Source organism: Diceros bicornis, chromosome 18, assembly GCF_020826845.1.
Source record: "Diceros bicornis minor isolate mBicDic1 chromosome 18, mDicBic1.mat.cur, whole genome shotgun sequence".
Classification (NCBI taxonomy): domain Eukaryota; kingdom Metazoa; phylum Chordata; class Mammalia; order Perissodactyla; family Rhinocerotidae; genus Diceros; species Diceros bicornis.
In genome coordinates, this window is record NC_080757.1 from 62,053,147 (window position 1) to 62,066,351 (window position 13,205).

The 13,205-nt window shown below is 46.3% G+C and overlaps 1 protein-coding gene across 1 annotated transcript in view; it reads right to left on the bottom strand.

Annotated features, from left to right (window-relative positions):
• Positions 1 to 10,663: 10,663 nt before the first annotated feature.
• RAB40B (RAB40B, member RAS oncogene family) overlaps positions 10,664 to 13,205 on the bottom strand; it is a 34,983-nt gene continuing 32,441 nt past the window's right edge. Inside the window, exon 6 of the mRNA XM_058561972.1 lies at positions 10,664 to 11,736. Coding sequence (XP_058417955.1) covers positions 11,465 to 11,736 — 272 coding nt within the window. The 3' untranslated portion in view covers positions 10,664 to 11,464. The remainder of the gene's footprint in view (positions 11,737 to 13,205) is intronic.

Sequence of the window (13,205 nt, forward strand, 5' to 3'; positions counted from 1 at the left end):
ATTTCCTTGATTTCCCTGAGGGCCACCTTTGGGGCCAACTTCAGTTCATACTTCACTCAAAGTTTTTCTTTGGCTTTAACGGGCTGGGGATGCCAGTGAGGATATCCCCTCACTACAGCCACACATCCTGACCGGGAAGTTCAAAGGTGTGTCACCTACTGGAATGGAATGAATGGTGGCCCCCAAAAAGATGCGTCCACCCAGAACCTGTGAATGTGACCTTCCTTGAAGAGTCTTTGCAGATGTAATTAAGGATCCCAAGATGAGATCATCCTGGATTCAGAGTGGGCCTTAAGTCCATGACATACGTCCTCCTTAGAAGAGAAGAGAAGGGAAGAAGACAGAGGGGACAGACAAGTGATGGCAGAGCCTGAGATTGGAGTGATATGGCCACACGCCACGAATGCCAAGAATTGTAGGCCACCACCAGGAGCTGGAAGAGGCCTGGGAGTGCTTCTCCCCTAGAGCCCCCAGACTGTGAGAACATGAATGTCTGTTGTTTGAGCCAGCCAGTTTGGGACACTTTGTTTTGGCAGCCCTGGGAAACCAACACACCTCCATTGATAGCTCACAAGTCTTCAGGTGGAAGACAGGAAAAGTGACTTGAAAGGAGTGTTAGGATCCTCACCTAACCCCCTTTTCCTAAGAGGGAGAGAGGAAGGCATGTTCTCACCTCTAGGGGGCAGACTGGGGTTTGAGCCCGGGATGGAGGGCATAGGTGTTACATATGTTCCATACTAAAACCCAACTTTCTATTTGTAAAATACCATGTAATATTTTAACAATATAGGCCACAGAAAGAAATGCTTCCCAGAATTCTCTCAGAATACTTGGAGTATCCCTGAGAGCCAAGGAGTGTCTCCACTGGGGACGGGGTACCCAGGAGATGTCTGTGTCTATTAAGGGGTTATTAAAGGTTGAAAAAAAAAAGATGAAAAATACAGTGCAAGGCCAGGGGAGTTTAGCCACCTGGGTAGAAGCAAATACACTCCATCCATACAGCAATGGACAGATTGTGGCATTCGTCACCACACAATTCCACAGAGGCACGAAAAGGGACAGCCAGAGCCATTTGTGTCTGTGTGGATAAATCTCAAAAGAATGTTGAACAAAGAAAGCAAGTTGTAGAAGCATACCTATGGTATGATTCAATTTACACAAAGCTCACAATAGGCAAACTCAACAACCTATTGTCTATGGATATATACCTATGTATGTGGATGCATGCATATGAAAAAAACCAGAGGCATGATTTACACAGATTGGAGATGGTGGTTACTCCTGGGCACGGGAGAGTGGTAATCTGCAATAGAGGAGGGGCATGTGTAGTAGCTGAATAACGGCCCCCAAGGATGTCCACGTCCTAATGCCTGCAACCTGGGAATGTGTTACTTCATATGGTAGAAGAGACTTTGCAGATAGGATTAAATTAAGGACCTTGAGATGGGGAGATTATCCTGGATTATCCAGGTGGGCCTGAAATGTAATCACATTATAAGAGAGAGGCAGGAGGGTGTGAAATTAATGAGAAATCTCAACTAAATTGGAGGCGGGGCGCCTTTAGGAGGAGCTCTCATGCCCTATCACACATGGTCAATGTCACCAACCAGGAAAGAGAGGGAGCCTTGCATCTCCAGCAGGAAGTGCAACTACAGTGGTGCGTCTCTTAACAACTGAGACACATTCTGAGAAATGTGTCATTAGTCGATCTTGTCGTTGTGTCAACATTGTAGAGTGTACTTACACAAACCTAGATGGTATAGCTGACTACACACTGTCAACTTAAAGGGCAAGTTTGCCTGTTATTTTATCTCAAAATGAGTTTATTCAGGACTAGCCAACAGAATTGCAATTCAGGATGTGCATGCTATAGGGAACCATAGGCAAATCCAGAAAAAAAAATAAGGGGAGCTACTTTTACAGAGAAAAGGAGGAGTAGGGAGGGGCTGTTCTAAAAGAAAGTCCATTGGGGGAAAGTATCCTTTTGGGGCGGCAGCGGCTTCTCATTGGCTGAGCTGTGGCATTTCTCATTGGCTGGGCTGTGGGATTTCTCATTGGCTGGGCTGTTGCTGGGTGAGGAGAGAAATCTTCCCTCAGTGGTAAAGTAGTTGTACTTCCTGTCCAAGAAGCAAGTGCATTTCTCTTTCTGTTTGGTGTAATTGAGGACATGTGACAGGGCATGAGAGCTCCCCCTACAGGCCTCTCCAACTCTAATTTAGTTAAGGTTTCTTTTTTTAATTTCCACGACACCTAATCTGTATGGTACTAATCTCATGGGACCACCATCCTATATGCAGTCCACCATTGACTGAAACACGTGACTGGTACTTCACTACTGAAGGAAGATTTCTCTCCTCACCTGGCAACAGCACAGCCAATGAGAAACCCTGCAGCTCAGCCAATGAGAAGCATTGCTACCCTGAACTGTCACTTTCCCCCAATGGACTTTCCTTTAGAACAGCCCCTCCCTACTCCCCCTTTTCTTCTATAAAAGCAGCTCCTCTCCTTTGTTTTCTGGATTTGCCTATGGTTCCCCACAGCATGCACATCCTGAATTGCAATTCTTTTGGCTATTCCAGAATAAACTCGTTCTGTAAGTAAAACAACTGTTTGATTTACTTTTTCAGTTGGCAAAGGTCATTGTGACCACAGAGGCAGAGATCGGGGTGGTGCAGCCAGGAACTAGGAAATGGTGGCAGCTTCTAGAAGCTGGAAGAGGCCTGGAACTGATTCTCCTCTGGAGCTTCCAGAAGGAACCAGCCCTGCCAATACCTTGATTTTAGCCCCTTAAGGCTTGTTTTGGACTTCTGACCTTCAGAACTGTAAGAAAATGAATGTGGATTGTTGTAAGCCACGAAATCTGGTAATTTGGTATAGCGTGTAGCAGGCTGAAGAATGGCCCTCAAAGATATCAGGTCCTAATCCCTGGAACCTGTAAATGTTACCTTATTTTGGAAAAAGGATCTTTCTAGGTGTGATTAAGCTAAGGATCTGAGATGAGGAGATTATCCTGGGTTATCTGGATGTGCCCTAAATGCTATCACATGTGTCCTAATAAGAGGAAAGCAGAGGGAGATTTGACACACACACAGGAGGAAGACCATGTGAAGGTGGAGGCAGAGGTTGGAGTGATGCAGCCACGAGCCAAGAAATACCTGAGGTCACCAGAAGGTGGGAGAGGCAAAGAAGGATACTTCCCTAGAGCCTTCAGAGGGATCTCGGCCCTGCCAACACCTCAATTTCAGTCCGGTGGTACCCATTTTGTACTTGTGGCCTCCAGAACTGTGAGAGAATAAATTTCTGCTGTTTGAAGCCACCCAGTTATGGTAACTTGTTACAGCAGCCACAGGAAACTCAAACACAGCAGTGATAGGAAGCTATTACAACATGCAGAGGGCTTTGTGGTAAGGTTTTCTCATATATACGTCACTAATAAAATAACTAGATAACCTTGAAAAAAAGCCACCATCCATTGTCCCCATTGCTGAAGTGGAATACAGAGCAATGATCAAGTTTTGGGGAAAGGAATAAAAAAATCAGCAGACAGTGCCAACTGGCTTTGAGCCACACAAGCACCTTCCCCCAGCAGAATTGGATGGCTAGCCTCTGCTGGGGCAAAGGCAGGCATTTTCTAGACCCAGGTGCCTGTGTCCATTCCTGGCCTAGCACCCGTCTTCCTGTCACCTCAAATGGCATAGGAAAGAGCGCCAGAGCTGCGGGCACACACAGCCAGGCCGCAGCAGGCTCCATTGGACATGACAGCTCCCTGGACAAGGCCACTCTGTGGCTGATGGGGCAGGACAAAAGCAGGACCCTGCATGAACAGAGACCAGAATGGGGCAGTATCCGAGTCAGCCAAAGACTGGACACCCGTCCTGCTGACTATGAGAGACTGCTGCTTTTTACCAGTGACAGCTTTACTTTGCTCGGTTTTCCCACCTTCTAGATAAGAATTATTAAGATAACAATCTCAGAATCACGCCTGCTTCCTGAGCGGTGAACACAGACCAAAGTGCATGTCCTCCAACGCTCCCCTAAGACAAGCCCTGCCCTAAGTCTTTTCCAACACTTTCTTATGGAGATGCCCCCCATTTCTTGAAGTGTGAGGTCTCCCTCATTGCAGTGAGTCTGCTGTGTTCCTGGTAGTCTTTGGCTGATGGCACTAACAGCACTTCTGGGCTGCCTTACCTAGGTGGGGTGAAGGCTGGAGCAACAGCAACTGATTTGGGGCAGGGTGGACTTTGGAACTCTTCCTTTTTCCCTCTGTCTTTCTCTCCACAATGACTCAGAGGCCTCCTCGCCCAGGCAGGTTCAGTTGTTATAGTGAGAAAGAAGAGTGAAAGAAGCAATATTCTGCTCTTGAGTTCTGGACTCAGGCAGGGAAAGGAAAGTAGTGTTAAAAGCCAAAACTTTGATTGGCAGGAGCCAGCCTTTTTTGAGAAGAAAGGTGAGAATCCAAAGATCTGAAAAAAGAGTGCACAGACCCAAATATTCCATCAAAGTAGAGACAGACCCCAACCCTGTATTCAGGATGGTCAAGGGAGGAGGTCGGGAGTGACGTCAGCATCACGGCAGAGTGAGCCTTCCTGTAAATTCTTCCCCCAATAAGATACAACAAAAGCAACAGTCACAGACCAACAAAGGACTCCTAGAGAGCAAAAAGGAAGATTGGAAAGATCCACACCGCTGCACATCTGAGAGTGGATGTGCTGGGGCCCCTGGAGGAAGTGGGGAGAGGTCAGGAGAAATCCTCTCCCTCCCCATCAGATCAGGATCTGGGTCCCCGTGGCTCCCAGAGAGAGGGGAGGGGTGGCCCTCTGCGGGGAAATCGTAGCTCTTCGAGCTCTCTCAGCCAGTGGGAAACTCCCATACAGAGGACTCAGGACTGCTGCAGAGGTGCCATCAACATCTGAGCACCCCAGGAGAGCGGATAACGAGGGGCAAGCGAGAAGCCCCCCATGCCAGGGACCCAGCGGGCAAAAGAGAGAGGCCCCCCGCCCCCCGCATGCCCGACACTGAAGCTCAGCCGACCAGACCAGACTGAGCAGCTGGCCGATCACAGCGAGCAGCCGAGGCAGAGCACAGGGGGCTCAGATTACACAGCCCTTAACCCCCACATGGTGGCGGCGGGTGGAAATTGCAACCAGATATTTCCAGGATGAGGAAAAACAAAGCAAATACAGGAATCACAATGCAAAGGTACATGAAATCACCAGATCAGAAGGAAAATGACAAGCACCCAGAAACCAACCCTGAAGGCACAGAAGTCCAACCTAAACGACAGAGATTTCAAAATAGCTATCATAAAAAACTCAATGAAATACAAGATAACACAGACAAACAATTTAATGAGATAAGGATTTTCTTCAGAAAAGAGATTGAAATCATAAAGAAAAACCAATCAGTACTGATGGAGATGAAGAACACAATGGAGGAGATATAAAGGACAATCTGGAATCTTTAAAGAACAGAGCTGACAATATGGAGGAAAGAATTAGCATTATAGAGGATAAGAATACAGATATGCTCCAGATGGAAGCGGAGAGAGAACTAAGACTAAAAAGAAATGAAGAAAGTCTCCGAGAAATATCTGACTCTATTAGGAAATGTAACATAAGAATTATAGGTATTCCTGAGGGAGAAGAGAGGGAAAGAGGAACAGAGAGCCTATTCAAGGAAATAACAGCTGAGAACTTCCCAAATCTGGGGAAGGAGCAGGAAATACCAGTAAGTGAAGCCAATAGGTCACCTGAATACGTCAATAGGCAAAGGCCCACTCCACGACATCTAGTGGTAAGGCTGGCTAAAGTCAATGACAAAGAAACAATGTTAAGGGCAGCTAGACAAAAACAAAAAATAACGTACAAAGGAACTCCCACCAGGCTCTCAGAGGATTTCTCAACAGAAACTTTACAGGCTAGGAGAGACTGGAATGATATATTCAAAATACTAAAAGACAAAAACTTTTAGCCAAGAATACTCTATCCAGCAAAAATATCCTTCAAATATGATGGAGAAATAGTAACTTTCCCAGATAAACAAAAGCCAAGGGAGTTCATGGCCATGAGACCCCCACTACAAGAAATACTCAAGAAGGCCCTCAGGCCTGAAAAAAAGAAGAGAAAGAGAATAGAAAGCTTGGAGCAAGGAGAAAAATAGGTAGACAAAATCAGAAAAATAGTAGATCTTTACCAGAATAGGTTAGCAACCACTTAAATACAAAAATCAAAGATCAAAGGAAGGAAATCACCAAAAATAAATATAACCTCATCACTGTAAACACACAGCCACAACACAAGATAGAATAAGGTATAACAAGAACAACTCAGAAGGGGAAGAGGAAAGCGATTGAATTGACTTAGTATAAGGAAATAAGAGGCCATCAGATAATGGACTATCACATACACAAGATTTTTTATACAAACTTCAAGGTAACCACTAAACAAATAATCAAAACAAAATCACATATGATAAACAAAGAGAAAACTAGAAGAGTCATAAGACAGAACAACCAAACTGAATTAGCAGTCCGAAACAAATGGGACAAGAAACAAAGGAAATGCAAAAGAACCAGAAAATAAGTGACAAAACAGCAACATTAAGCCCTCATATATCAATAATTACCCTAAATGTAAATGGATTGAACTCTCCAATCAAAAGATACAGAGCGGCAGGATGGATTAAAAAGCAAGACCCAACAATATGCTGCCTCCAGGAAACACATCTTAGCTCTAAAGACAAGCACAGGCTCAGAGTGAAAGAATGGAAGACAATACTCCAAGCTAATGGCAAACAAAAGAAAGCAGGTGTTGCCATACTCATATCAGACAAAGTAGACTTCAAGATAAAACAGGTTAAGAGAGACAAAGAAGGGAAATATATAATGATCAAAGAGACACTCCACCAAGAAGACATATCAATTATAAATATATATGCACCCAACATAGGAGCACCAAAGTACATAAAGCAACTATTAACAAACCTAAAAGGAGACATTAACAACAACACAATAATAGTAGGGGATCTTAATACCCCACTTACACCAATGGATAGATCATCCAGACAAAAAGTCAATAAAGAAACAGTGGACTTAAATGAAAAACTGGACGAGATGGACCTAGTAGACATAAACAGAGCACTCCATCCAAAAACAGCTGACTACACATTCTTCTCAAGCACGCATGGAACATTCTCAAGGATAGACCATATGTTGGGAAACAAAGCAAGCCTCAATAAATTTAAGAAGATTGAAATCATAACAAGCATCTTTTCAGACCATAATGCTATGAAACTGGAAATCAACCACGAGAAAAAAACTGGGAAAGTGACAAAAATGTGGAGATTAAACAACATGCTACTGAACAACCAATGGATCATTGATGAAATTAAAGGAGAAATCAAAAACTATCTGGAAACAAATGAATATGAAAATATGCCATACCAAATTATATGGGATGCAGCAAAAGCCGTCCTGAGAGGGAAACTCAGTGATAGAAGCCCACTTTAACAAACAAGAAAAAGCCCAAATAAGCAACCTTAAATTACACCAAACAGAATTAGAAAAAGAACAAACAAAGCCCAAAGTCAGCAGGAGAGAAATAATAAAAATCAGAGCAGAAATAAATGAAATTGAGACCAAAAAAACAGTAGAAAGGATTAATGAAACAAAGAGTTGGTTCTTTGAGAAGATAAACAAAATTGACAAACCCTTGGCCAGACTTACTAAAGAAGGAGGTCGGAGGTGAGGAGAGGCAGCGCAAGCCCAGGACACAGCTCAGCCTCTGCCACAGGGAGCACTGACCCTCACCAGGGTAGAGAACCATGTTGGAGACCCACCTGTCTGCATGGAGAAGTTGCTCCTGTTACCAACCATCAACCCCATCTGCCCACTGCCTGGCAGGAGCGTCTTGCAGCAACAGCTGTCCCATTCTGAGACTTTGCTCAGCCTCATCCAAACTCCTCTGTTTGGCCAACACCCTTCAGTAGCTCAGCATATTGAGAACACCCCCCCTTAGAGGCCCTAAGAACATGTACATTGTGGGGAATGAACAGAATGAGCACAGGGCCCCACCCCGCTCACTGCCCTACCCTCCTGGCTGGGATGGGGTGCATCCCTTCCCCATAATAGCTAGACACCTCTCCCCAGTGCCCCTAATACATGAGCTTCGGTTTTGCTTCTCAAATCCACATTTACCTTGATGAGGTGGTTCTCCAGCAAAGGGAAGCATCTCCATCTCCATCTCTTTGGCAAAACAAATATTATCAAGCTTGTAGCTGACATTTTTTTCCAGATTCAATATTTGCCTAGATAATTCCTCATCAAAGTTGTAAGCTCTCGGGGCCAGCCCTGTGGCATAGCGGTTAAGTGCACGTGCCCAGCTGCTCGCGGCCCGGGTTCGGATCCTGGGTGCGCACTGACGCACCGCTCATCAAGCTATGCTGTGGTGGCGTCCCGTATAAAGTGGAGGAAGATGGGCACAGCTGTTAGCCCAAGGCTAGTCTTCCTCAGCAAAAAGAGGAGGATTGGCATGGATGTTAGCTCAGGGCTGAACTTCCTCACCAAAAAAAAAAAAAAATTGTAAGCTCTCTGTTTAGGAAATTATTCTGCATTGCAGGAATTTTCACAGGGCAACAGAAGGCATAATTGTACATAATACATTTTGAATCTAGATGCCTGAAACGAGAATTGCAAACATCTGGGACATAATTTGAGACTCATGTTTATACTTTGGGTGGGTTTTGCCAGCAGTGAGGGACACGGAAGAAAATGACAAAGTTTGAGAGCAGCTTTCTCTAAGGTTCATTTCACTTTTCATTATATGCTCTGTATGTTCACCACCAAAACATGCATACTTTTACTTAATATGTTCCGTATTCGGGTTTATTTGTTTTTATTTCACAGAAATGCCAATTTGACTTGCTATAGCACTTTCTACTGTGAAGTATAACTATTTCCTTGTTGTATGAGTGTCCTGGGGCTTCCATAACCAATTGCCGCAAACTAGGAGGCCTAAAACAACAGGAACTTGTCCTCTCACAGTTCTGGAGGCCAGAGTCTGAAATCCAGGTGTGGGCAGGGTCGCGCTCCCTCCGGAGGCTGTTGGGGGGCTCCTTCCTGCTTTGTCCAGCTTCTGGTGTCCTTCGTCCGTGGAGGGCTGAGGGCTCTGGGTGGCCTGTGTGCTTCGTCCACACCAGGCCCTGGAAGAGCGCTGGGTCACAGAAGCTTAGAGGACTGCATTATGTTCCCTTGAGGACATCAGTGGTAGTCCTGAGGAGTTCATTTCCAAAGAAAGTAGAAAGGAGAAAAGAACCCTGTTTGGCCTGGTTTAACCTTGCGACCAGGGGGTCCCTTCCCAGTAGCCCATCATCTGCCAGCCTCAGGGAAGTGCGTTCTCACCTCCCTTCAGGGTCTCGCTGTTCGGGGTCTCGCTGAACAAGTGCACTGTTCAGAGGAGGAGAAAAGGTGCTGTGGAGTTTTCATTCCGCTTGGACCTCTCCTCATGTCTCTGCTGGTCACAAACACAGGAAAGAGAGGCCCCACCTCGGCCGATCTTGCGTTGATCACAGCAGATCAGGTGACAGCCTGTCTTGGGCACCCTGGCCATCCCTGCTAGTGTCAGTGGGCCGGCCCTTCTTCTCTCTCCTCTCTCCATCCACTGCCCAACAGAGAGAAGGTGCCACAGTCCTGGCAGACGTCCTCCCAGGCCAGCAGCCCCTTGTGAGGTACTATCCCCTCAGGGTTTACCTGCTGTCCACTCGCCCATGGATACTTGTCCCCACCGAGGGCTGAACAACTCCGAGCCTGGCTCCAGGCCTTCGGTGACCAGCAATGGCCGTGCTCATTTCTCCTCTCTGGGCCTTGGTTCCACCATCTCTGAAAAGTGTTGCTCCAGATTCTAGGGTCCCTTAAATTTCTCAAAAATCTATAAATCATTAACAGAAACTGAGGACATCTGGGTGTTTTCTCATTTCAACTTTTTTTTTTTTTTTGGTGAGGAGGATTAGACCTGAGCCAACATCTGTTGCCAATTCTCCTCTTTTTGCTGAGGAAGATTGGCCATGGGCTAACATCCATAACCATCTTCCTTGATACGTGGGACGCCTGCCACAGCATGGCTTGATGAGCAGTGCGTCGGTCTGTGCCCGGGATCTGAACCTGTGAACACCGGGCCAGTGAAGTGGAGTGCGTGAACTTAACCACTACGCCACCGGGCCGGCTCCTCATTTCGAGTTATTTTTACCCCTCATTTTAGCCTCCAGCTGCCACAAAGAGATGTCCAGCAGGTATAACGAGGAAGGAGAGACCCTGCCCAGGGTCTTTGCAAGTCAGCACCACCCTTCATGCGTCACTCGTCCTCAGTGATAAGGACCTCGTCTTTTGGGGGTGCCTAATGACACCTGTGAGCACACCAGGATCTCCTCTCTGGGATCTCACCAGACAGGCCCATGCTGGGGCGCTATTCCTCAATACTTCCCACTTTCTGCCCTGACATTTCTTTTCAGGAAAAGGAATCTTTTTCAATAGAAGACAGTTCAGGAATGAAGCCTTGTTGCCAACGCCGAGTACTAGCACTAATTTGTGGTGCCTGAAACAGGCAATAAAGCAAACAAAATAAAGGGCTATATAAATACCCCAAATCAGAAAGAACCAGCAGCAACTCTACCAAGAAACAAGTACACATTTTATTGTTGAGAAACATTTTCTTAAATAATAGTGTTCACTTCATCCCTTACTGAAACGGCTCTAAGAGATATTCCCCTTGCCGGTCTGCATCTCTTGTAACTATGTTATGGCTATGCTCAAGAGAGCAAGAGAGATCTTTGGCATTTTCTTCCCTTGGCTTCATAACTTGTGGAACATCTTGTACAAAAAAAAATGTAGATTTACAGAAAAATATGCATATAAATCACTTATTAATCCCAAAACGTAGTAAATAACATAGCGAAACCTTTACCAAATCCATTTCATACACAAACCAGACAGATCTGTTGTGCATAATCTCTAATGTGTCTGCAGCATTTTATAAATTAGTGCTTTGATGTGAAAAAGGAGGTTTACAAAAAGGCCCCTCTCATAATGTCGATGACTCTAATTTATCTATCATTGCTTTTCAGAGTCCCTTGAATTTCAACTCATCACACGCATATCACCATTCTTCTAAAAGCAGTTATTTTAAGGAAAAGTTGCAGTGCAATCATGATATAAGTGATATTCAAAATTTCATGTTACCAAGAGTTGAGCAGAGAACTAATTTTCCCTTTATAAACACACATCTAAAACAAGAGCTTCATGCACATCCATGTAGAAATACCAAAGTCAAACCATGTAACGTGTTACATTGCAGGGAGCAGTGTGGTCACCACTGGCAGCTGTCTCGTGGATCCAGAACGGCCTCTCATCTCCCAGTGCGACTGCTCAGAGTCTCTCCTGGAGATCCCAGCCTGTGTCTTACTCGTGCCTTTCTTAGGAGACTTTACAGCTGTTTTTGCTGCAGCGTTTGGGTGGACTCTGGGGTGGGCGGGAGGCCTTAACTTTGCGGAGGCTGCTCCTTTTGTGAGTAGATCTGGTGGTGAGGGAGTAGGATCGGCCATGCATCATCCTGGCATTCAGGCCATTGGCCATCGAGAATGATTTGAGGTGGCTTCTTAAGGCCATGGGGAGTGGTAGCTTGTCCACCAGGTGCACAGGTGTGCAGGACACCACCGCTCGGCAGCACAGGTCTTGCAGGCTCAGTACTTGGGAAAGAAAAGAACACCGTGTTTAGTTTATGCTGTCCCGGACACAGGGCTGACACAGAGGCAGCCCAACCCCCGTCCGCCCTCCTTTCCCAGGACTCTGGGGTGGGTGGACTAGAAGACATCAGGGCTGAGTGCCCTCCTGTGCCCATGTGCAGCACCTGGCAGGACTTGGAGATGGATGGTCCCACTTTCATGAAACTCAGTTTGCCCACAAACTTGAGACCTTCGTTATCTCTCCCTCTGTGTCTGAGAGATGAGTGACCCCGCCCGGTGATGGCCAATGAAATCTCTTCCAGGACTCAAATATAACCACAGTTCCGGGTTAGAGACCAACAGCTTCAGGAGACATGCTTTCTCAGTTGTATGGCTGACATCAAAAGCACATATAAACAGGGGATGGCCCTGCGGCGTAGTGGTTAAGTGCGCACACTCCACTGCTGGCCGCCTGGGTTCAGATCCCGGGCACACATCGACACACCGCTTCTCAAGCCACGCTGTGGTGGTGTCCCATATAAAGTGGAGGAAGATGGGCACGGATGTTAGCTCAGGGCCAGTCTTCCTCAGCAAAAAGAGGAGGATTGGCATGGATGTTAGCTCAGGGCTGATCTTCCTCGCAAAAATAAACACACATATAAACAGCTTTATAAAGACATATTTGAGAATACACTTGAACAGCAAATGCTGTAATTCACGTTTTGCCTACATCATTCACTTTGTGAGGCAGGTTCCCCACCCAGAGGAGAGCAGGGGGACCTGCTGAGGAGGGAGTGGGAATTTCATCCCACCCCTGGTGCAGTCACGATAACACCTCGCCCCTGAAGGAGTTAGACAGGAGAAACATGACTGAGGGTGTTGGCTCAGTTTAAAATCAAGGTCCCAACAAACAGCTCTTACAGAACAGTGGTTCTCAACTGGGGGCGATTTTTTTTTTTAGATTTTTTTTTTTTTTTTTTTTTTTTGGTGAGGAAGATCAGCCCTGAGCTAACATCCATGCTAATCCTCCTCTTTTTGCTGAGGAAGACCGGCCCTGAGCTAACATCTATTGCCAATCCTCCTCCTTTTTTTCCCCAAAGCCCTAGTAGATAGTTGTATGTCATAGTTGCACATGCTTCTAGTTGCTGTACTTGGGACACAGCCTCAGCATGGCCGGAGAAGCGGTGCGTCGGTGCGCGCCCGGGATCTGAACCCAGGCCGCCAGCAGTGGAGCACGCACACTTAACTGCTAAGCCACGGGGCCAGCTGGGGGCAATTTTGACTCCCTGGGATATTCAGCAATGTCTGCAGACGTTTGTGGCTTTCACAACTGGGGGACAGGGAGAGCAGGGGTGAGCACAACGTCCCACAGAGCACCGGGTGCCCCCTGCACAGAGAACGACCCCATCCACAATGGCAGCAGTGCCGAGGGGGAGACCCCAGTCCAGAAGATGGCATTTTGTCAGTCAACCCTATCCTGCCCAATCAAATAC